This window comes from Erigeron canadensis, chromosome 5 (assembly GCF_010389155.1).
Source record: "Erigeron canadensis isolate Cc75 chromosome 5, C_canadensis_v1, whole genome shotgun sequence".
Classification (NCBI taxonomy): Eukaryota; Viridiplantae; Streptophyta; class Magnoliopsida; order Asterales; family Asteraceae; genus Erigeron; species Erigeron canadensis.
Genome location: NC_057765.1, coordinates 37,889,874 through 37,914,036, shown reverse-complemented (window position 1 = coordinate 37,914,036; position 24,163 = coordinate 37,889,874). Strand labels below are relative to the sequence as shown.

At 34.8% G+C, this 24,163-nt stretch overlaps 4 protein-coding genes across 6 annotated transcripts; 3 read left to right on the top strand and 1 right to left on the bottom strand.

Moving 5' to 3' along the window:
• Positions 1-1,368: 1,368 nt before the first annotated feature.
• LOC122600482 (mitochondrial carnitine/acylcarnitine carrier-like protein) lies at positions 1,369-4,509 on the bottom strand. Of its 3 annotated transcripts, XM_043773202.1 has the most exons (5): positions 4,292-4,509; positions 4,032-4,099; positions 3,872-3,935; positions 2,678-3,069; positions 1,369-2,090 (listed from the first exon to the last, which is right to left on the bottom strand). In XM_043773202.1, the coding sequence occupies exons 4-5, from the start codon at positions 3,067-3,069 to the stop codon at positions 1,574-1,576; spliced, it is 909 nt and encodes a 302-aa protein (XP_043629137.1). In that variant the 5' UTR covers positions 3,872-3,935; positions 4,032-4,099; positions 4,292-4,509; the 3' UTR covers positions 1,369-1,573. The 3 variants fall into 3 exon arrangements, with proteins under 3 accessions (XP_043629137.1, XP_043629135.1, XP_043629136.1); XM_043773200.1 differs by lacking the exon at positions 3,872-3,935; XM_043773201.1 differs by lacking the exons at positions 3,872-3,935; positions 4,292-4,509 and adding an exon at positions 4,218-4,236.
• A 1,064-nt stretch (positions 4,510-5,573) lies between these two features.
• On the top strand, positions 5,574-9,784 carry LOC122601741 (acyltransferase-like protein At1g54570, chloroplastic). The gene is made up of 13 exons (XM_043774481.1): positions 5,574-5,976; positions 6,056-6,107; positions 6,247-6,302; positions 6,431-6,589; positions 6,723-6,830; positions 7,020-7,123; positions 7,492-7,613; positions 7,777-7,885; positions 7,955-8,085; positions 8,165-8,537; positions 8,599-8,712; positions 8,835-8,920; positions 9,437-9,784. The coding sequence occupies exons 1-13, from the start codon at positions 5,574-5,576 to the stop codon at positions 9,738-9,740; spliced, it is 2,121 nt and encodes a 706-aa protein (XP_043630416.1). The 3' UTR covers positions 9,741-9,784.
• Positions 9,785-11,628: 1,844 nt separating this feature from the next.
• LOC122602263 (acyltransferase-like protein At1g54570, chloroplastic) lies at positions 11,629-16,502 on the top strand. The gene is made up of 13 exons (XM_043774971.1): positions 11,629-12,016; positions 12,212-12,263; positions 12,489-12,544; positions 12,845-13,003; positions 13,160-13,267; positions 13,800-13,903; positions 14,005-14,126; positions 14,228-14,336; positions 14,487-14,617; positions 14,734-15,103; positions 15,633-15,746; positions 15,884-15,969; positions 16,204-16,502. The coding sequence occupies exons 1-13, from the start codon at positions 11,629-11,631 to the stop codon at positions 16,499-16,501; spliced, it is 2,097 nt and encodes a 698-aa protein (XP_043630906.1). The 3' UTR covers position 16,502.
• Positions 16,503-17,837: 1,335 nt separating this feature from the next.
• On the top strand, positions 17,838-24,095 carry LOC122599958 (acyltransferase-like protein At1g54570, chloroplastic). The gene is made up of 13 exons (XM_043772580.1): positions 17,838-18,249; positions 18,346-18,397; positions 19,135-19,190; positions 19,691-19,849; positions 19,996-20,100; positions 20,892-20,995; positions 21,387-21,508; positions 21,640-21,748; positions 21,883-22,013; positions 22,080-22,449; positions 23,109-23,222; positions 23,347-23,432; positions 23,661-24,095. Exons 1-13 carry the CDS (start codon positions 17,838-17,840, stop codon positions 23,962-23,964), a joined length of 2,124 nt encoding a protein of 707 aa, XP_043628515.1. The 3' UTR covers positions 23,965-24,095.
• Positions 24,096-24,163: the final 68 nt, after the last annotated feature.

Below are 24,163 nucleotides of genomic sequence, written 5' to 3'. Positions count from 1 at the left end.
ATTTTTGAGATAAAAGATTTTGAATGAATTGGAAGAATAAATGATTTATGGAGGAGAGAGAAAAAAGATGATTGGTTGAGATTTGAGGAGAGAGAAAGGGTATTATGGTTATTTTAGATAAATATAAAATAGATAAGAGGGGTATTTTGGGGATGTACTTAAAATCAATATTGAAAATTTCAACTCAATGTTGAAAATCTGAAAGGAATCTGTTTTATAATATGGTGTAGATAATATATCTATATCTATAGTATATTATAAAGCAGATCTCCCATGTTTACATTTTAAGTTTCAACATTTACTTTCCCAAAATGTTTATATTTCAATTCTATATTTACCTAACACCTTTTCTCTCTCCTCAAATCTCAACCAATCATTTGTTTTCTCTCTCCTCCATAAATCATTTATTCCTCCAATTCATTTAAAATCTTTTATCTCAAAAACCGTAAATAGATAAATTATAAAAATTATATGGGTGTTCTTAAAATTTTATGCTCTTTCATTAGAGATGTCATTCGATATACTTTCGACGAATTTTTAAATCCGAGGGCGGAGCCCATACGGCTAAGGCATTTGGCTATCACACTCTATGACCTATCACCCCACCATCTCACCGCCGCAACGCGCGGGTACTTGCTCTCGTATATTATAAAACAAATTCACTTTTCACTTTTCAACATTCAATTTCAACAATGTACAAATGATAATGCATGATATACCATACATCAATGCATACAACTTTTTCTCTCTTCCATAAATCATTTTATTCCTCTAATTCTTTCAAAATCTTTTATCTCAAAAACCGTATATCGATAAATTATAAAAATTATATGAGCGTTCTTGAAATTTAATGCTCTTTCATTAGAGATGTCATTCGATATACTTTCGACGAATTTTTAAATCCGTGGATGAAACCCGTACAGCTAAGGCATTTGGCTATGACACTGTATGCCATATCACTTCCTATGACCTATCACACTTTATGACATATCACCCTCATCATTTTACCGCCGCAACGCGCGAGTACTTGCTCTCGTTATTGAGAACAAGTTTTGCCCAAGCTAAACAATTTCCATTGGTCCTGCTTAGTGCAAACCTGTGTCTCGGCCATAGTTCAATATAGGGATTGCAAACATAATAAAGTAACCCGAAAGAATATTAGTCTTCAAGAAACATTCACCCTATTGGGTTTCTGGTTAACTACAATCCAGGATTTCTTCTAAATAAGAATCTCCAAACAACAGTTTCTCAGTTAGTCATGTTATATGTTCATGGCAGGCCTCTTTGTTGGTCGTTTCACGTCTTTCAAGTTTAAGGGAGAAAAAAGAAACAAGGCCAAATAACATATTATGCCAAGTAAAACCAATATACAATGGAAACAAACTCTTGTAAGATTTTTTTCATTACACAGAAGGTTAAAGGGCAGCCCTGAAGCAGCTGACTACACTTTTGTGAAGACAATTCACGACATCAAAGTCATGAAATCAAGTCATCTTTGTGTGAAAATGTAAATGAAAGATGTATAAGAATCACTCTTTATGAAAAGGATAACATGACAACTAAGAAACTAAGATCAACCCAAGCTTGACCTCACCATTTCATAAGCTAAGAAGCAAGCAGCATTAGCCGGTACACTTCTTCCCATTGCAGGTCCAAAACCTTTGTAGAAACCACCAACTCCCTCAGCTTTGAGGATCTTTTTAAAAGCATCAACTGAACCCGAATATTTAGGGTTCTTATAGTCATCAATTTGGATCGCGCTCTTGATTACATCAGTTGGGTAAACAGAAATCCAGAATGCAGCACCAGCCAAACCTCCAGATATGATCATTGATCCGCGGCCTAAACCAGAAGTGTCAGTCCCACCAGCAAAATACTGCTTTAGGGCCTCATAAACACCAAACATGGCTGCATTTCCAGGGACTTCACGACCCATTGTAGGAACCAGTCCTTTAAAGAGACCTCTCACTCCTCCTTCTGACCTCAAGACTTGCTTAGCCACATCCATTGGACCACTATACTTAGCTACAGCAGCTACAATACCCCCTGGACCGGCTACTGCTCCAACTACTGCACTTTGGGCCTGCAATCTACATTTCAAAGTTCTAAATAGAAAATAGGAGGGTTTTGACTAGAGGTGGAAAACTAGCAGGTCGCATGGGCAGGATAATGTGTCAAACAAGTGGATCCAAATGGACGGTTGACTTGCATAACTTTTTTCTCCAGAAAAGGTTGAATCTATACAATTTAGTAAATAACGAGTGTGTCAAATATGATTACTAGAATAATGTTATTTCAATAATCATATAGTTTTTTAAATAACACGATTTATGATGTTTTAAACATGAAATACACAGTATGGATGACGTTAGATACATCCGATCCACTTTCTTTAAGCTGATTTTTTTCAATTTAGCTGTCTGATTGACTTGAGATAAAACATAAGCTGAATCAACCATTCTTTAGTAAATCAGTCAGAGTATCCATCTCACACTTCAAATTCACGAGTGATGTACTTCTAAGTTCTAACAACACTATCCATCATCATAGTTTGTGGCATACTTAATAAAGTTAAACGAGTAGTTCTCAAGATTTTAGGGAAATGAGCTAGCTGAAAGTAATACGCTTGCTTTAGGCTCTTTGACTTCAAAAAGTTAACTGTTTGAAAAGGACTAACCTGCACTTGATCAACTCAGTTGGGGTGGCCAGGATGGAAACGGCAACTCCAGCCCCAGCTCCGGCAACGACCTGCTGGTTCACTGTTAGGGGTACACCAGGTTGAGACCTCAAAAGAGCTTCCATTTGTCCCCTAACGGTAAAGAGGACAGCATTTAAGGCTGCCACAGTGGCAAGAGGGGCTCCCATGCCTTTGTACAAACCCCGTGGACCTTCTGCTGCCAGTGTTTGTTTGACAGCATCTATTGCACCAGAATATCTAGGGAGTTGACCTGGTGGTGGGACCGGTTGACTTTGGAGTTTCACCTTGATAGTATCAAAAGGGTGACCAACTATCAATTGTGCAGCCCCTCCAATTGTTCCGGCAGTCAAGTCCTTTGCTACTTCCGCCATCTGCAGGTTATCAAAATAGAAGGCAAATGAAAAGCATGATGTAATGTCGACTATTGAGTTTTAATTTATTCACAAATCCAGCTTTCTCATTATGTACGCCCTTTATCCCATTAAGTCTACAAGCATTATTCAATGTCTAACAGTTTGACTATTGATCAGTCAACAATGAACACATCTTGTCAACCAAAGCAACTGGCTTCAATAACTTGTAAAGTTGACATGAGCAAGTAAGTAATTTTGGCTTGACAATATTCAAAATAGAAGTAGCAATTTCCCTGGAGCAACCCAAAACGGAAATCTGGGAACTTTTATTGTTTCTAAATCGATAACAGAAAAATGTTGCTGTGATGACGCACATCAAGGGATATAATATCAATCACAATACAAATTTCATCATCAAAAGAAATCTAATTTTTCTTATTACCCTTCATGAAAAATCGAAAATGGGTCGTTTCTGTGATGCGTCAAGGTAAAAATGGTTCAACGATTCACCTTGTAAACAATATATGGCATCCTATTAAGGATCTAGACTAACGAGTAGATATCATTATCAACACTATTTTTTCTGACTTGAAATATTTGCTAGTAGTAAAAAATCCAATGGGTTGATTCAAACTTCATTGAGCTGCAAGCATTTTGGAGTTCGTAACCAAAAGATTTTCGAGACAGAGTTACCAATATATTCAAACAACATCCCAACAAATACTACTACTACATACAAATAACTGATCCTATCGTTCCACTCACATCCAAATGAAAATTTACATCAAACACATAAAATCGGCCATCACATTACACATACTTTGAGTTATTTTTGGTAGGAAGCTTTTAGGAGCTTCAAGCGTTAAGTTTCTAAAAGAAAGCTCCTACAAAATAATTATAATACAATTCAAAAACAGCTACAGAAACTGAAAGATTTACAAAACAAACTAAAATCACACTAAATAATAAAAAGATCTTACCTTTGCAAGATATAAGATAAACCCAACAAAGAATGAACACTTTTTCCACTAACTTCAAAGAATTTAACCTGAAATAGCAACAAAAATGTCAACATTAGATAAAGGAACAAAAATGGTGGGCTCATTCTGGCAGTTTTCACCTAACACTAGATACACAAATGGGCCAAAGCATAGTCAACACATAACAGCCAAAAGAGCAGAAAAGATGTGTCTTTGTCTTATATGCATCATTGCAAAACATAAAAATGAAAGAAAGTTACCTAATTTGTATTGGGTTATCAATAAATTGTTGTTAGGATTAAGTAAATGTAGCTATAAAAGAATGAATATAATGTATTAGGGTTTGGGGAAGTAGGTTTGGGTTGAAATATGAATCTTGGGATGTAAAAAGCTGAAAACTTGAATCTGTTATCAGTCAACTTCCACCAACCCCAAATGGAAGAGGCGGTTAGTTGTGTGTTAGTGATGATCAAGTCAAAATGAGTTGAATAAAATGGGATGTTCACATTTCCTCCATTTGAAAATGGGAATTGATAGAAAAAAATTAGTGGAATTCTCATATTATTATATTAATTTTGTTTTTTATTATATAGTTTAGAAAACTATTTAGGTTAATCTTTAACTTTTTATATTTTAAAATACTTTGGTTAGATACCAAGGTATATACACAATTGATCATAAATCGATTAATCATGTGTTTACATAATTACATGGATTAATAAGATGAAAACTACAATGTTACATGTTTATATCTCATTGAAGATAAGTAGAAAAAATATATCTTGTATTTTATATCTGAAAATAATACTTGACTAATCATGAGTATGTTTTGGATATCAAAATGGTATATAATACATTGAATTTACCTCCAAATATACTATATATACCTTATTTTCGTATAATAATAATAATAATAATAATAATAATAATAATAATATGACAGTGATGATTTAGCTTACCAACTTTCATTACTTGTTGACCGAATGATGTTTTGATATGACAATGATGATTTACCACTAGTATGATTCAACTTTGAATTGTTATTATTATTGTTGTGACTATTAACGTGTACTTGGTTGACCGAAAATGTCGTATATTTAATGGAAAAAAAATGAATATATAGAAAAAGTTTTACATACAAATTTTTTAATTGTTAAATTTGTTAATCTATCAATTTTTGTTATAAGAAGATCTAACGATATTACAAGTTTAGTTCAACTTATAGAAATTTGCACAAGTTCTTATACAAATATGAGTTTTTGTTTAAATAAAATCATTTTTTAAACAATATATATAGAAGTTCAAACAAGGTAATGTTGTGTCATTCATATCAAATGATACACTACATGAAACCCACATTTCATCATTTTGTTTCAAAACCTCAGTTCAACACGTTTGTTATACTAATTTTCATTCTCTTTTTCGGCTTTTTCTTGTGTGAATGACTTGTTAAGTTATGATATATAGACGTTTCAAAATAATTTCCCTAAAAGTTATTTAAATCATAGAGGAAAATCTGGATTTTGATTGTTGGACCAAGTAATGGCCTTAACTGTGGGCAGTTCAATAATTTCATTATCGCCCCTTTCGGCTCTTAACGAAAAGAGTAGGCTATTTTCACGTATTCTTGTTAGATGTGCAGGTTCTGCTGACAATTCGGTAATAGTACCTTCCGAGCTAGTTAAAGTCAAAGTTGGTTCTACTAGCAGGAAAGATAGTGTTGTAGCTTCTTATAACAACGTTGGGAAAAAGGAAAATATTCAAAGCGTTCCAAAAGGGTTGGAACCGTTATGGGATGATGGTTATGGGACTCAGACAATGAAGGATTACACTAAAGTATCTATGAATTTTGTTAATAACAGTGACGGAGGGCCACCTAGATGGTTTTGCCCTGTAATGTGTGGCATACCTGTAAAGGATTCACCGCCTCTTTTGTATTTACCTGGTAATCGGTGTTTAATCTCTTGGAGATGTTTAATGTTTATAGGAGATGTTTTGTTATGTTCTTATTGGGTGTGATATAGGATTCGATGGGACTGGAGCTGGCCTTGCCGTACATGAGAAAGCTCTAGGAAAGTGAGTTGCACTTGATTTCGCATAGAATGATTAAAAACGAATATTTTGAAAACTACATTACAGCACATTCCCCTGACTTTAACCCGTTTCTATATATATGCATCAGTTTACAATGATCCTTTTTGAACTTCAACTGCAGAGTTTTTCATGTTCAATGCTTTCATATTCCATCTTGGGATCGAACACCATTGGAAGGTTATCGTCTTCTCTTGAATTTACATCATGTAAAACTTCAATGATTTTGTCCATCTACTAGCTGTATTTGATACTCTAAGCAGATTACGGTGTAAAGTAGTTTCACATGCAAGCTGATTTGTATGAAGGTTTGATTCGGATTGTAGAAGAAACCATCATGATTGAGCACACTTTGTCCCCTAATAGGCCAATCTATTTGCTTGGAGATTCTTTTGGTGGAGCCTTAGCACTCGCAGTGGCTGCTCGTAATCCTACTATTGACTTAGTACTCATACTAGCCAACCCAGGTCAACCTCTTTTCTTCCTCTGGTAACTTCTTTTATTTTATCATTTACACATCTTTGAAAGTTTCAGTTTCATATTTGTATGTTTCATTCAGTTGGCCTATCGTTACAAACTGGTATTTTTTTCAACTTTCAGGGACTTCCTATGAGAGGTCACAGTACATGCACCCTGTACATGGGCTAGTGAGAGCTTTGCCTGATGAATATTATGTTATCTTTCGTATTGTTATGAGCTGCTTTCTGGGTAGGTTACTATTTGGGTTAACTCATATCCCTTTTTTCCTTAAACATTTTTATCTGCGTAACCAAACCTCATATCAGTTAACCTCAAATTGGGTGTACATCTTCTTGAGTTTGGTTGGTTTTCTGTTTGGTTTACATCCCTTTAACAGGCCGTCGGTTTTTTATTAAACTTCTATCATTTGGTTTTCAGGTAATTATTTTAGAATGGAAATGGTAGAAATGGATGATGTAGATCCTTGGACATATAATCTTCAGTTAATTGCCAAACTCTTGGCAGATGTACCAATTCATTTTGTAAGAACGTACCGTCTGCAATTCATTGTTACTTTCTTTATGCTATGTAGTTACAAGTGTTTAGTTCTTTTCTATCATTGATTATCGAAAATCCAAAAATAATTGGTCTAAGTGGTATATCTTTGAGATTTTTTTGGGCATTCAAGTTATTTTCGCAAGACTGTTGTTAGCCTTTACACTTTACAGGGGCATAGTTTCCACTATCCAGGATATCTGAAAACCAAGGACCGGACCCGATAGGAGCCCAGGGTATCCGAAAACCAAGGACTGGCCCTGATAGGAACATATAATTCTTCAGATAGATACGCAAATTAACTACCCCACCCTTGAATATACTTGACATTTTTATATATTTTTTTGCATGACAGCTCTTAGCAGAAATATTACCAGATGACACCCTCAAATGGAGGACGGCTTTAGTTAAATCAGCTGCTGCGTATGCTAATTCTCGGCTCCATGCAGTTACAGCTCAAGTACTTGTGCTGGCTAGGTTTCTTTCTTCTTTGGCTAGCTAACGCATATCATATATAGTTTACTTATAGTTACATAGTTATATCTCTACGTGGTCTATTAGCTTACAAATTAAGTATGTCTGTATTCATTTCTAATTCCTCTATATAGAATCTTATTTTCTAAGTTTTTCTATATTCCAGTGGCAAGGATTGGCTTGTACCAAGTAAAAGTGAGGCCCAGAGACTTTCGAGATTATTGAAGAACTGCACCATACGTGTGTTTGACGAAAACGGGCACTCAATCCTAATGGTATTGTCAAATAATAAAGAGGTTATGGCAGAATAAAGCGATAAGATCATTCCCTTTTTGTTGGCGCAGGAGAGTGGTGTTAACGTGTTGTCTACTATTAAAACCACTCATATGTATCGCCGTACTTCAAGACATGATATCCTCAATGACTTTTTGCCTCCTAATATTACAGAGTTCAAACAATCACCAATGGAGACTTGGTATCAATTTTCTTTCTTTCTTTCTTTCTTTCCAGACTACCAAACATTACAAAAAAAATATATATATTATGCAATGCAGGTGGTACCGCCTTGTAATGGGTGCAACAATGTTCTCAACGATGGAGGATGGGGAGATAGTGAGAGGTCTTAGTGGGATCCCAGATGAAGGCCCTGTATTACTAGTTGGTAATCACATGCTATGGGGTTTTGAAACTTTACCTTTTGTCTTAGAGTTTTTGCGAGAAAAGAAAGTTGTGCTTCATGTCTTAACCCACCCAGAAACTTTCGCATTCAATGTTGTTAAAGATGAACATTATATGATACCAAGTACCGATATATTGAAGCTATTTGGTGCAATTCCAGCTTCTGCAAGAAACCTTACAAAACTATCAACAACAAAGTCATTCGCTTTATTTTACCCTGGTGGTGCTCGGGAGGCTTTCCATCGCAAGGTCAGTTACTTTTAGTACTTCCTAGTTAAATTTCTGTAATGACCCTGTTTTTCTTTAGCAGGGTGAAACTTACAAGTTATTTTGGCCCGATAAACAAGAATTTGTAAGAATGGCAGTGATGTTAGGGGCAACCATTGTACCATTTGGAGTTGTGGGGCAAGATGACATAGCAGAAGTAAGAACACACTCATTTTACTTACATATTTTCTTGATCTTTAAGTTCAAACAAACTAGTTTTTGATTTGATTTTCCATATAACTTATTTTGCTAGTTTTTGTCGATCTAATTTATTTTCAGCTTATCTTTGATCATGATGAAATGAAGAGAATCCCTTTTGTTAATCATTTGGTGACTAAAATGCATCAAGGGAAAACAAATGTGAGGTAAAATTTTGTTTTTGTTACACTTACCCAAATCCTCAAATGGTGTTTGGGGCATTTGTTTTATATGCAAGTCGTAAATCTTACAATACGTTTATACATGTCCTAACAAATTAAACATGACCAACGGGGCTATCTTTATCAATTCTTTTATTTACTGAAAATGATAAACATATCATTCGTCATATCATTTACCATAATTTATTGAAACGGGTCAAATAATTCCTTTTGGGTAGAGATCCCCTCAAATTATTTCTAACTTGAGGGGTTAAGTTAAGATTTTCCTAACTTGACTAGTCACGTTGGGGAACGAATCCCACCCATTTCTTTTAGCTTAAAAAGAAAAAGTCAAACATGTCAAAACTGAAGTGTACCTTTAGTTCAGACAACCTTCTCTTATTCAAGAATTTATACCATTACTAAAAAAAGAGTTATTATGATCAAATGTAATGCAGATAAGATAGAGTATATATATTTTTGCTCATATATTTTTTTATCTATCATATTCTTGGATGGCAGGAAGGATATGGATGGAGAGATTGGTAAGCAACAAAACCTTAATTTTCCTATCTTTTTGCCAAAGCTACCTGGTCGACTGTACTATATGTTTGGGAAGCCGATAAAGACAAAAGGAAAGGCATATATGTTAAATGACGAAAAGTATCTACAAGAGTTATATCAACAGATAAAATGCGATGTTGAAAATAATATGGCTTATTTGTTAAAGAAACGAGAGGAGGATCCTTGTAGAGGTTTGGTTGAGAGGTTCTTGTGGCTAAAGATCTACGGATATGATATTCCATCGTTCGACCCATTAGCATAGATTCATCTTCCATATGCATCACATTTTATACGGGTGTAAGTTTGAGTCGTAAAAATGTATATTACATAAACAATGATAATAGTATGTCTTGTGTATTTCGAACATTCAATCTAATTCATCTTTAATCAATCATCAATACTTATTACAGTAGTAAAAAAAATTAACATAGTCATTTGGGAAGGTGAAAAATAAATCTTGAATACGGTCAGCATGCTTTAAGACAAGGGTGAATAAGGGGAAGTGATATTTGTACCATTTATTTTGATTGATATACCACAACTGTGCATTAACGGCTTGTACTGTCAGCTATAGTGGTACGAATATCATTTCCCGTGAATAAGACTTCTCGTCTCTAACGGGTCAAACGGGCTTTATTTAATTTATTTTTCTAGCAAGGAAATGGGCAGAGTCGGTTGAAAGTCAACAAAAGTGTATTTAATATGTATTAAAACCTCCAAGTTAGTTTAGATAGTGGAGTCGGCTGAATCGGGTTGTTAAGTCTTGGAGTTTTTTCCTCTGAATACTTGTAACGGCTCATGGTCAACATCTCGTTGTCTAGGGTACGTACAAGGCTTCATCATTATACGGTGAGGTTTCTCTGATGTCTCATACCGACTGAATGTTCGGAAAAAAAAATTTAGATAGTGGATTAGTATTTAAATATTTTCTCAAATAATGTAAATAAATTCTTGTCAGAAATAATAATTTATATTATATTTATTCATTCATTGTTTCATCTTTTGTCAAAGGTAACCCAAATAATGTTTAAGTTTTAAAAGTTGCACTTCTGTTAAAGGTCAAAAGTTTGACCCCTAGGTTGATAATGGTTCGGATTGTCGAAATAGTTTGACTTTTTTTTTTTGTTTAGAAACAGGTCATCTAAAAAGTTTAACTACACAAGAGGGGCAGGGGGTTCGACCCGTTCAAATTTTGAGGGTCTAACTGCAAATTTCGACATAATTTGAGGTCTGGAGTTAAATATCAAAAGTTTTTTTTGTTGTTTTATGTGTAAATTTTTCTCTGTCCTGTTATGGTTGTAGTACGAGTAGTTAAATACAAGTTATAGAAACTTTGAGATGTATAATTTGTACTATTTTTTCAGTTAATGTATATTGCAATAAACCGTTTGTTTGCCAAAAAGCTAACCAGGTCGACTCTACTATATGTTTGGAAGTCCATAAGATCAAAAGGAAATTAACGAAAATACCATTCTTATTTCGCATGCTTTGTTTTATACATGTGGTTATTTTTATTATGCGTTATGTTGTTGTTTAATACAAGAGTAAGTCCAAATGGGCTCTTATATGGTATGTATCCTGTAATTTCTACTATATTATGAATGTAACCGTGTGATATGCGGCCAACACGTATAATTACTTAACTCTTACACTCACATGTCCTTGCTAGTTTGGCCGGAGGTCCTTTTGGAAGCTTTGTACCTCTAAGTATAGGTAAGACTGCCTACATCCCACCTAGCCCATATATATCCGCTTATGCAGGAATTGGGTATTGTGGTTGTTGTTGTATACCTACAAATAGGATGTAATGTCGACAACAATATGGCTTGTTTGTCAAATAAAAATTAAGTTACATTATCTTTTCCTTCTTGATGCTATTATTTGCTTATATACAATATCTTACGTTCGATTTTGGAGTATGTTAGTAATTCTCCGGTTTTGGATTCTTATGGGTACTTTTCGTGGCCTGCATATGTGATATTATTATTATGATCACTATCATTCATATTGAATGACACATGAAACCCATATTTCATTCTGTTTTCAAACTCAGTTACATACGTAACATGTACAGTACCATTTTCGGGTTTCTTGTTAGGGAATTTAAAATGCATAGTTTTGCACAGACATTAAGATTCATTTGATTTATTATGGCATTGAATCTGAGCAATTCCATTGTTGTATCATCACCCATTTTTACTCTAAACCAATACCGTCGGTTCAATTCACATGTTCTTGTCAGGAGTGTACATAGTGATTCTGTAACAGCATCACAGGAATCAGTCAGCATCGGTGGAGCTTCTTCTGTTACCACTAGTGAGCTAACTTCTTATGATGACGGTGGTGAAAAGAGTGGGCAAAATGTTCCTCAAGAGTTGGGAAATTTATGGGATGATGGTTATGGGACTCAAACCATCAAGGACTGCTACGAAATAGGAAAGGATTTGATCAAAAGCGACGGAGGGCCACCAAGGTGGTTTTGCCCTGTCGCATGTGGCAAACCTATAAAAGATTCACCACTTCTTTTGTATTTACCTGGTAATTCGTATTTTGCCTTTTGGTTTCAACATATACCTGCGAAAGTTTAAAAATATGTATGCATATTACCTAGTAATCGGTGTTTTGTATTTACCATCGGTGTATGCAGTTTACTGTCTAATGCTTATATTTGAATGTCTAAGGCTTGTAAAAAAATCATTTCTTTGACTCTATTGGACATGATACTTTTTTTAGGAGTCGATGGGCTTGGATCGGGTCTTTCTGTGCATACGAAAGCTCTTGGAAAGTGAGTTGATATATAACATCTTTTACTGTTTTTATACATAAATGAGTTAAATCGATGGAGAGCAACTATCCTGTATGAAAACATAAAACCATTATATCAACAAGGATATAAGCAAACTGCATCTTGAAAGATTTCTGTTAACTAAGCCAAAATGTGAAAGGTCTGATTATTTCTCTTTAAATGCTGTGATCTTAGAATGATTTTTAAAAAAAATTTGAATCACAGGGTTTTTCATGTTCAATGCTTGCATATTCCTGTCTCGGATCGATCAACTTTGGAAGGTTATCATCCTCTTCTCATGTGTATATGCTGAATTCTTTCTTATAGTGCTTGAAACATCATGGAATTAGTTCCCTCAGAGGAACTTGAGGGGATCTTAATCCTTTGCTAACTTCGTAACAAATGTTAGATTAGACCCTTTTATTGGAGAATTATTCACTTATATTAGAATCAAATGCATACCATTGTATTTGGTATAAATTGACATTTTCAAAGTTATTATATGGATTATCTTCTAGATGATACTTGCTTAGCGATTGTGGTGTAAACTAATCTCATGAACTACTTGATCATGCATGAAGGTTTGATGCAAATCGTGGAAGAAACTGTGTTGACTGAGCACACTTTGCATCCAAATAAGCCAATTTATCTGCTTGGAGATTCTTTTGGAGGAGCGTTGGCACTTGCAGTCGCTACTCGTATCCCTGCAGTTGACTTGATACTCATACTAGCAAATCCAGGTAACCCTTTTTCATGCTTTTCAAAAGTTCTATTTTCCTAGGCACTATCATAGTGTCATATTTGTGCACGCACACACAAACATGCCTGTATGCATATGACATTGTTTTGGAACCATATGTATGCCACACTACTAATTGATATTTTATCCATTTCAGGAACTGCCTATGAAAAGTCAATGCTGCACCCTTTATTGTTGCCTCTTGTGGGTGCTCTGCCCGAGGAATATCATTGGATGTTTCCTTACATTGTTGGCCCTTTAGTTGGTACATTATTGTTTGATTCGATATAACTTAACATTTATGAACAATGTCATACATATAGTTCTGATTTTATGCATAAGATTCCAGTCAAAGTACTTTTTGCCCAGGCCAGTTACCCGTTACAAGTTAAAGTAGCCGACCACTTGAGTATCGCCTAGCAAGTTTGACAACCATTTGAAACCTTTCTGACTAATCATACAGAAAAATCTTATACTTTCTAGGCAAGTTCAGACAAAGAGGTTAAATATTGATAAATAAATGGTAAATGCACCATGTGAACTCATATGGGTAATTCAATAACTTCTTGAAAATTTAAGGTTAGACCTCCCTCCGGGTTTTTTATTTTTTATATTTTTTTTTTTTGGGGGGGGGGAGGGTTGGCCTACGTAGTACGATGGGCCTATGGCGTGTTTTGATCAAATTAAAGTTTTGTATCTATATATACGTTCATGATAGATGTACAACATATTATTATTAATAACTCGATACAATTCTCCTTTATACCTCATCAATATCAATAACATTCATCTCTCAGGTGATTATGTGAAGAGCGCAATGGTTAAAAATAATGATGGGAATTATTTGCACTCCCTTTGGAGATTGCCCGACAATATCAAAAATGAAGTGCCTCATCTTTCTGTAAGTTTGTTAGCGATATGAGACTTGATTTAGTTGCTGTGTATATGCTAAGGTCAGTTCCTATAATGTGTTGTCATTGTTTTAGTTTTTCCTGATAATAGGTGATTGCCGAAATATTACCCAAAGACACTTTTCAATGGAGGTTGAAGCTAACTAAAGCAGCAGCTGCTTATGCTAATTCTCGTCTTCATGTTATTACAGCTCAAGTACTTGTGCTTGCTAGGTTTCTTTCCTCTTTTCATGATACACATAGTATTTTAGCTCACAAATCAAGTATTTGGTGTCCTCATGGAATCTAATCTTGCCAAGATTTTTTCATTTCAGTGGCAAAGATCAGCTGATGCCAAGTAAAGACGAAGCCCACAGGCTTTCAAGATCGTTAAAAAACTGCACCGTACGTGTGTTTAAGGAAAACGGGCACACCATCCTATTGGTATTGACATCTTATAACTTAGTTGGCATGTAAAATGCTGATTGTTTTCTTTGTCTTTTAACAAATACAGAAGACCTTGTAAAGCCTATGATTAAGAGTCAATAATAAATTGATCAGCTAGATAATGTCATCTTCGTTTTGCTGGTGCAGGAGAGTGGCGTTGACGTGTTGGCTGTTATCAAAGCTACCCGGATGTACCGCCGCTTTTCAAAGCATGATATCTTGAAGGACTTTTTGCCAAGTAGTATCCAAGAGGTCAATCACTCAGCGGTAGACACTTGGTAAGTTAATAATTCTGTTTTTGGTGCGCCTTTTTGACTTTTGCTTGTAATAGTTACAATATATTAGAAACCAAATTAAACTGCCGTTGGTGATATTAAGAACTGATTGAAAGCAGGTGGTACCGCCTTTCAATGGGTGCTGCAATGTTCTCGACTATGGAGGATGGAAAGATCGTGAGAGGTCTTGCAGGGATTCCGGATGAAGGCCCTGTGTTAATCGTTGGCAATCACATGCTACTGTCATTTGAGGCTTTTCCTATTGTCATGGAGTTTTTGAGGGAAAAGAAAATCGTGCTTCATGCTTTAACCCACCCAGAAATTTTTAATATTAATGCAGAACATGAATATGTTATGATTCCCATTACCGATATAATGAAGTTGGGAGGCTCAGTTCCGGTTTCTGCAAGAAACCTCTTTAGATTGTTACACAGAAAGTCACATATGTTACTTTACCCTGGTGGCATACGGGAAGCTCTCCATCTTAAGGTGTGTTGGTTTTGAACAATGAGAATTTGGGTTGTGGCTAATAAGTAGGTTATTAATACTCCCTCTGTCTCAGTTAAGTATCCTAGTTTGACTTTATAAGTCTTTTTCTTTCAACTTTGACCATAAATATTTTTTGTTTGTATTATATAGTAATTGATGAAAACTATAACAATGAAAAGTACATTTAAAGCCTATTCTTTCATAATTTATATAATATTTAAAGTGTTACATAACAAAAATAAAAATATTTATGGTCAAAGATGAAAGAAAATGACTCTCAAAAAGTCAAACTAATTAAAACATTTAAAATGGGACGGAAGGTGCAGATAATTTGTTGATCAAATCAGATTGCAAATTTATAGAGAGCTATGAGCTATGAAAAAAACATAAAAAACATGGTGTTCCTAAAAGCCCAATTTCAACAAGGTCGCCTATACATTTTTGTAGCATAATATACATACAATTCTTGTATAATGTGTGTTTACAATGTCCTTCGCAAATTGTGACCCGTTTTCTTTGTGGTTAGCAGGGTGAAAAGGGCAAGTTGTTTTGGCCCGATAAACAAGAATTTGTAAGAATGGCAGTGAAGAGCGGAGCCACCATTATACCATATGGAGGAGTCGGAGAAGATGACTTGTTTGAAGTAAGAACACACTCACTCTCTTTGGCAGATTATTTATTTGACTGAATTTGATCGATCTTAAAAGTCGAATAAACTAGTAGTTAATTACAATTGATTCTCACTTGTTAATTAGTGTTAATAATCTACTTTGTTACCAGCTAATCTTTGATTATAATGATATCAAAAGAAACCCTCTCCCAAATCTGTTATGGAGTGCATATAATCAAGGGAGGAAAAACTTGAGGTGAGTATGCTTCAAAATGCTTATTAAATAATTTTTTTTTCTTGTAATTAATGAGCTTAATTAAGAGCTATCATATGCTAATTATCCTAACGAAGCTCTATGACATGCACACACTTTGCATGATCCGTGCACAGTTCTTGTGGTTTTACAATTACTCAGCTCGAATCGTTTTTTTAGGCATTCATTTTTACCATTCATTGTAGACTGCTTATGAGAAAATATATATACTGACAGGAAAGGGATGAAAGGAGAAATCGGAAAGCAACAATTTCATATGCCCGTCTTTTTGCCCAAGATGCCAGGGCGAGTATACTATCTGTTTGGGAAGCCGATACGAACAAAAGGAAAGGAATATATGTCGAACGACGAAGATTACTTGCAAGAGTTATACATGAAGATACGAAGTGATGTCGAAAATAATATGGATTATTTGTTAAAGAAGCGAGAGGAGGATCCTTATAGAAATGTTGTTGACAGACTAGTTTGGAAACTAAGTTATGGGACATACGATGTTCCATCATTTGAGCCATGAATGATGAAACTTTAGTTTTCATCCATATACATCAATTTTTTTTTTTGAAGGGTATTAGTTTAACTTTGTATTTTACTGTATTTACTGTATTTTATTAAAAGTGCCGTACACTTTTTCAAAGTATGTGTCTCTATCACTTTCACCTTCCGATAGCATGACTAATGCGTAATGATCCGCATATTGTATAATACCGTCAAATGTAAAAATAACTCCCAATGCCGTCTTTCACGGGTTTGGGATTCTAATACCGTCTTTGATGGTGTATGAGGAAGGTTAATATGTAGACAGTCTTACCCAAAAAGAGACTGTTTACATGTTCTTGGAAAAGGCCCTTTCCGTTATATATAATGACTTTTACTCGTTAAATCTAAAAAACATCGTTTACCGTATATTTAATGAAGATTTTCATAAGAAAATCAAATACTTATGGCCAAAATTGTCAAAATATCATATTGGACTAAACTTAGAGAGTTAAAGCTAAAACGTGGAGAAAACAACCCACTAAAAAAACAGATGGAGGAGCGCCACCGTGATGATTCTACCGAGATGCGGCGGCGTTGGGAGGAAAATCATGCGCCACCGTGGTGATGCTACCGAGATGCGGCGACGTTTCCATCGGAACAGCTTGACGCAAATTAAGGTAGTGTATATATTTCTGTATAATATCTTTATCAGTGTCATTATCAAAATCTTTAAGGGCATCTTCAATTGATATTAAGTAGAATATAATGTACTGAAATTTGGTGTAAAATGTCTAAAAGTTTAGTGTTGCATAAAAAGTTACACCAAATTTGTTGCATTATCAAGTAAAAATACATGTTTAATTGCTTATGTTAGTTGTTTGTTTTTTGTCCAAATGTAACATGTAATTTTATAAATTTCAATTAGAAATCATCATCATTTTTTCTTCAAAAACAAAATCTTTTAATGACGCAAACGACTAGACATGAAACTGGCCTAATTACTTGGAAGGAAAAATAATACAAAAGTATGTTGTTATTCCAAGCACTAAATCTTTTATCTTATTATCTGGATATGTTTTTATGTATGTCTTTTTAACAAAATTTCTAGTTTTGGATTACTACGAGTACCTCTTTCCACTTACGTACGTGATTCTTGAATTTTTATTTGTCATTCATATTAAATGATACATACATATTTCATTTTATTTGCAACTTCTCTTGATGAGTACACGTTTTTTCTTTGTATCGTTGTTCACTTAGCATGATAACTTATTTTGACATTCCGATAATTCGTTGAAGCATTGTACAAGGAAAGTCTATCAATTTAATTTATTAATGTAACCAATTTGCTTGTGAAAGCTAAGTAACTCATTATGTCCTTAATTCCAAGTAATTCCGGTTCTGTTCCATTACCGCCCCTTTTTACCTTAAAAGACAACCATAGGATTCGTAAACGTGTTCCTCTTAGGAGTACTGTAGGTGGTGAGAACTCGGGAAAAGAATCATGGGAATCTCCCGTTAGAATCAGTTGTGCTTCTTCTATTGACAGGAAGGGTGTGAATGCAGGTTCTTATGACATTAGAGGAAAAACGAGTGAAAAATATTTTTCTGATCAAATTGAGCTGGAAAATTTGTGGGATGATGGATATGGGACACAAACGCTGAAAGATTACCTTGAAGTTGCCAAGGATTTGATCAAGAGTGACGGAGGGCCACCTAGGTGGTTTTGCTCTGTTTCATGTGGCCAACCCTTAAAAGATTCACCAATTCTTTTGTTTCTACCTGGTAATTGCTTGGAGTAGCAAATTAACTGTATATATGCTCATATTTACTTGTTCAATTCGATTGTTCCTAAAATATATATTTTATTTTATTTTATAGGAGTCGATGGGACTGGAGCCGGCCTTGTTGTACACGAGAAATCTCTTGGAAAGTGAGTTTCATTTGTTTGATAAGATCTGTTATCATTTTGTGAAATCACTATAAGTCTATGATATAGTATTTTAAGAACCTATCCAATTCTGTCGAAGTAGCTAAATAAACTGCGATCTCATGTATCTATACTTATGCAATAGAGCATTTGAGGTTCTGGCTCCAGATTTAAAGTCTTTACAACACGAACCTTAGTATATTTAACACTTAGATTACCCTTATATATAACACTCTAATCAGATATAGTGTACTAATTAAGTTTCTACTATGTAATACAAATTTATTTGGTCAAAGCAAATCCAAATTAGTTAAAGCATAAATTTAAGTTATTACTGTAATATAAATTAGAAAGTCAACATTCAACATGTAAATAATTTCAAATAAAAATATCAACTTTGTAGCATAATATCATTAGATTTCATTATGTGGTAAAGATTGGTGAGTAGAAGAAAGTGTTATCAAGTAAATGTTGTGTGAAAATTTGAAACAAAATGAAAGGAAGAAATTTTACCAGCCGTACCGCCCTCCATTACCCAAAAAATGAGAGGGGGATTAACTAAAAACCAAAAGGCTCTAAGCTGCAAAACTGGAATTATATGTTAAGAATTTAGTTAGCATGCTGCACATATACAACAAGAAACTCGATGCACATGTTTCCTAAAGTAAGTATGTTAAAGAGCTAGACAAAATTGATAACTCTTCAAGTGCAAGTATCATATCTTTTAACTTTAATGGCAGGGCTTTTCATGTTCAATGTTTGCATATTCCTGTTTCTGACCGAACACCATTTGAAGGTATGTAATTATCCTCTTCTCTGCATTTATGCTGAACATTTTTAATATTGCTGAACATTTTTTTTATATGGCTTAATAGTTTAAGGAGCTAGTATTAATATATTACCCTGCTGTTCATAAAAAAAGAAGTAAGGAGCTAGTACTCTTTTTCAACCTGCCAATTAAATTTGCAGCCTTGTGCAACATGGATAGTCTATTATATCGGAGAATTAAATGCATTAAATGTATCTGCCATAGTTCAGGCACTTACAAGCTATATCTGAATAATCTTATGTGCTAGTGGCCACCAGCCGCCACTTCCCAGGGGTATCTTGGGTTCGAGTCTTGCCAGAGGCAAACTTGAGATAATTAGGGGATTATTAAGTGGTTGAGATTCACCTGGGCACTAGCCTGGCTAGGGGATTAATGGGTACTAAATGGTACATGGGTTCAGGGTGTTCCCATCCAATTACCCTTTATTTTTTTTAATTAGGTTTATACACAACTTCATTTATGTGAAGGTTTGATTAAAATTGTGGAAGAAACTGTGATGATCGAGTACACTTTGTCCCCAAATAAACCAATTTATCTGCTCGGAGAGTCTTTTGGAGGCACGTTGGCACTTGTAGTCGCTGCTCGAAATCCTAACATTGACCTAATACTTGTCCTAGCTAACCCAGGTTCGTCCTTTTTTGCTGTTGCTAATTTCTTCTATATTATGTGTGGCTAATGTTGATTTGTATAGCTATATTTGTGTTTAATTCAACTATCTTTAGCAACTTTATGTATGTCAGACAGTAACTTCTAGTCTTCTACTGTGTTTCAGCAACTTCCTTTGATAGGTCAATGATGCACCCTTTTTCATCATTCCTGAGGGCTTTACCTGATGAACACTATTGGATGTTTACTTCTGCCATTAAGCCTATTCTTGGTAGGTCATTGCACTGTTTGAATCAACTCATGATCTGTTTTTTGTTGGATAGTTGTAACTACTTAATTAACCACTGTTTAATGATTTAGTTCTTGGTAGGTCATTGCACTGTTTGAATCAACTCATGATCAGTTTTTTGTTGGATAGTTGTAACTACTTAATTAACCACTGTTTAATGATTTAGTTCTTGGTAGGTCATTGCACTGTTTGAATCAACTCATGATCTGTTTTTTGTTGGATAGTATATGTTTCCGAATTGGTAATATAGTCATTAAAGCGATGCTTCTAATATTTGTTCTTATCTCTAAAATTTAACATAATCCATATTGGGGTGTTTGGAAATGCATTTAAGGTGATTTTTGTAGCTACTTTTTTCTTTTTGAGCGGCAAAGTGATTATTGTGATTTAAAATTGCTATCATTAGTACTAGTATCTCACAAGAAGTGATTGTGATTATCCTTTTCTTAAATTAACTGATTATCTTATTCTATATTTCTCTAGTCACAATACTTGCTTTGATAACGCATATCCAAGCACCCCCTTAGTCATAAGTTGAAAATATCCTCCATTCCTCCTAATATCTTGTAAGTTGTAACAAAAACAAGAACGATACCAATCCCGTCAAGGGCAAGGTATGGGAGAGGTGGGATGTAGACAATCTTACCTTTTAATATCTTGTGTTTATTAGATATCAAAATCTGATTTACTTGCTGGTAGATGTATATGCAATACTAGGACCTTTTTCTTTTATGCATTTTTTCTTGATTATAATTTCATCCATTTGTCTTCAGGTAATTACATAAAGATGGCGATGGTCAAAATCTATGATATAAGTCTTTCGGCTTTTCTTTGGCAATTGCCTGGAAATCTTAGTAAATACCTACCACTTCTTTCTGTAAGAACCATCTCTAGCTCTTGAATCATAACATTCGGGGGTGCTATATTACATGTGTATGAATCAATATTACCATGTGCCAAAAACAATTCTGCTACTAAAAGAATCTCTCTCTCCCATAATTGAGACGAACTAAAAGATGACAAGTTTCCTGTATCCTGAGAAATCGAATCTTGTTGTAGTGAATCAACTTACTGAATTAGTCAACATTTCTCAAATCTCAAAAACTGCCTAGGATTTAGGTGCAGTGGTTGCATGGTTCAAAGCATTTAATGAGAGTTTATTGATTAAGCCGTGAACATTGACGTAATTGTTAAGCTTATTTAGTTATTCTCATCTTCTATGATGCCTTTTTATGTCTTTCTCTTTTTTTCCCCATTTTTCCTGATAGGTCGTGGCCAAAATATATCCTAAAGAAACTCTTACATGGAGGTTGAAGCTAGTTGAATCCGCTGCTGCTTACGCTAATTCTCGTCTTCATGCTATTAGGGCCCAAGTTTTAGTTCTTGCTAGGTCTCTTTCGTCATTGGATTCTGCTATACTTTAGTTCTCATGACTTACATGGCCATTAGTTGGCAAGTTAAGTATTTTAAATTTCATAAGCATTTGTGGAATCTAAGATTGCTTATATATCTGCATTTCAGTGGTAACGACAAGCTCATGCCAAGTAAAAATGAAGCATGGAGGCTTTCCAGATTGTTAAAACGCTGCAATGTCCGTGTGTTTGAAGGAAATGGGCACACAATCTTATTGGTACTGGGATCTTTTAACTTGCATCGTTTTGTGAAAATGTGACAACAATTTACTTTTGGTTTAATAAATGGTAAAGAGGTTATGATAAAGAAGCTACAGTTGAGCAATAATTTCGGTTCATTTTGTTAGTGTAGGAGAGTGGAGTTAACGTGCTTTATTTTATTAAAGCTAATGAGATATACCGTCGTTTTTCGAAGTATGATGTTATTAAGGACTTTTTCCCTGTTAGTATAACAGAGCTCAAAACCTCACTGGTAGAGACTTGGTAATATTTAATTATTTTCTTATTTTGCTTATTTTGTGGGTGATACTAAAAAATGATGAAATGTAGGTGGTACAACCTTTATATAGATGCAGTAATGTTTTCAACAATGGAGGATGGAAAGGTTGTAAGAGGTCTTGCAGGGATTCCAGATGAAGGACCTGTATTGATTGTTGGTAATCACATGCTATTAGCATTTGATATTTGTCCTCTGGTCGCGGAGTTTGTAAGAGAAAAGAAGATCATGCTTCATGGTTTAACACACCCTGATCTTTTTCGGGGTAATGCTGCACTAGAATCTCTTGCAATTCCCTTCACCGATCTTATAAAGATAGCTGGCTCAACTCCAGTTTCTGGAAGAAACCTTTTCAGATTGTTAGCAAAAAAGTCGCATGTGTTACTTTACCCTGGTGGTATACGTGAAGGTCTCCATCGTAAGGTGTATACTTCTGCTCATATTTCACTTGAAAACGCAACTGCTTGGTCACTAACCAGATCTTATGAATGCTTGGCAGATATAACAATCTTTTGAGTCAAGAAGTAGGTCTGTCAGTCTGTCACGATCTGTTGGATCCATTTACATAGCCCCACTCCCCAACGGATGAAATAATGAATCCATTATATTATCGTTCCTTGTGGTGGTGACTGCTGCAGTAGATAACACTTATAAACCGAGATCCAATAGGTTATCCTGTAGCCCAACCCACTTTGGGAATATGGGTCGACCCATAGAAAAGTTAAAATTTAATCTCCTAGGTTGGTTTATATGTATAATCAACCAATGCCGCCACTGCAAGGGACAGGGTGCCTTGATTGAGGAACAACCTCTGGGAATGGGCCCATGATTATAAGGGGCCATGGTGGTGGGGGTGGGTGCTATTTTCTTTTAATTAAAGTTTTCTATAATTGATGGTCCTTGGATCAAATGGAAGGTCCTTATTTTTTAGTTGTCTCAAATGAAGTTGGGTAGGCTTGTAATGTAGATCGATAAAATATAACATAGTTGCATACAATAGAGCATTCCTATTACACAACTTCTCTTGAGACACTGAGTGTTTTTTGTTGTTAAAATGTTTTAATCTCTTTTATTGTTAATAGGGGGAAGCTGGCAAGTTGTTTTGGCCTGAAAAACAAGAATTTGTAAGGATGGCAGTGAAGTTCGGTGCCACCATTATACCATTTGGTGGAGTTGGGGAAGATGACATAGCGGAAGTAAGAACACACCTAGATCCTTTACAGACTTAATATATCTTGATCTTCAAAGTTAAATAAGTTGGTAAGAACAGATCTATGTTGAAACTCACGTGTTGGTGTTGATAATCTACTTTGTTGGCAGCTAATCATTGATTATAATGACATGAAAAGAATTCCTTTTCTCGATCAGAAGGTGAATGAATTAAATCAAGGGAAAAAAAATTTGAGGTAAGTTTACTTCACAATGCTTACGGTCTACAACGAAGTTATAATTATTGTCAAGTTACTCAAAAAATGCTATATGGTATGCACATTGAATGTTTTATGCACACTTGTGGTTTAAAAGGCTTATAGTTTTTGTTAAAACAGTCGCTCAGATTTTGTTTTGTGACACGCATATTATATAGAAGAACTTATTGTTGCTGTACATTGTTTCCGGATATTATGTGATGACAGAGAGGGAATGGGTGGAGAGATCGCGAACCAACCGTTTCATCTACCCATCTTTTTGCCCAAGATACCTGGTCGACTCTACTTTATGTTCGGGAAACCTATATTAACAAAAGGGAAGGAAAAGATGTCGAATGACGAAGATTATTTGCAAGAGTTATACTCCCAGATAAGATATGATGTTGAAAACAATATTGCTTATTTGTTAAAAATGCGAGAACAAGATCCTTATAGAGGCAATGTTGAAAGAATCATCTGGAAAATTTTCCATTATGGGAATTCGCATAAAGTTCCATCTTTCGAGCCATGAATTTGGAAGTCATTTGTAGGCAGATTTTGTATGGGTGTAAAATGTATTCATCAAATGTAATCAACTTTATCAAGGGAAAAATTGTGTCATATGTTCAATAGAAATCAGTTATAAGGTTGTGTTTGGTTGCATAGAATAAGTCATTTCATTACAATGTTAATAATGTGTTTGGTGACCCATTTTTAGAAAAAATTGAGAC

Excerpts from the sequence above, each read along its gene's own strand:
- LOC122600482 (XM_043773202.1), bottom strand. The coding sequence starts at position 3,069 with ATGGCGGAAGTAGCAAAGGACTTGACTGCCGGAACAATTGGAGGGGCT. Across the intron at positions 2,091-2,677 it reads ACTGAGTTGATCAAGTGCAG|ATTGCAGGCCCAAAGTGCAG; the intron begins GTTAGTCCTTTT and ends TTTGAAATGTAG.
- LOC122601741 (XM_043774481.1), top strand. The coding sequence starts at position 5,574 with ATGGCCTTAACTGTGGGCAGTTCAATAATTTCATTATCGCCCCTTTCG. Across the intron at positions 6,108-6,246 it reads CATGAGAAAGCTCTAGGAAA|AGTTTTTCATGTTCAATGCT; the intron begins GTGAGTTGCACT and ends CTTCAACTGCAG. Across the intron at positions 8,538-8,598 it reads GGGAGGCTTTCCATCGCAAG|GGTGAAACTTACAAGTTATT; the intron begins GTCAGTTACTTT and ends TTTCTTTAGCAG.
- LOC122602263 (XM_043774971.1), top strand. The coding sequence starts at position 11,629 with ATGGCATTGAATCTGAGCAATTCCATTGTTGTATCATCACCCATTTTT. Across the intron at positions 12,264-12,488 it reads CATACGAAAGCTCTTGGAAA|GGTTTTTCATGTTCAATGCT; the intron begins GTGAGTTGATAT and ends TTTGAATCACAG. Across the intron at positions 12,545-12,844 it reads GGATCGATCAACTTTGGAAG|GTTTGATGCAAATCGTGGAA; the intron begins GTTATCATCCTC and ends TCATGCATGAAG.
- LOC122599958 (XM_043772580.1), top strand. The coding sequence starts at position 17,838 with ATGTCCTTAATTCCAAGTAATTCCGGTTCTGTTCCATTACCGCCCCTT. Across the intron at positions 21,749-21,882 it reads ATGGGCACACAATCTTATTG|GAGAGTGGAGTTAACGTGCT; the intron begins GTACTGGGATCT and ends TTGTTAGTGTAG. Across the intron at positions 22,014-22,079 it reads ACCTCACTGGTAGAGACTTG|GTGGTACAACCTTTATATAG; the intron begins GTAATATTTAAT and ends GATGAAATGTAG.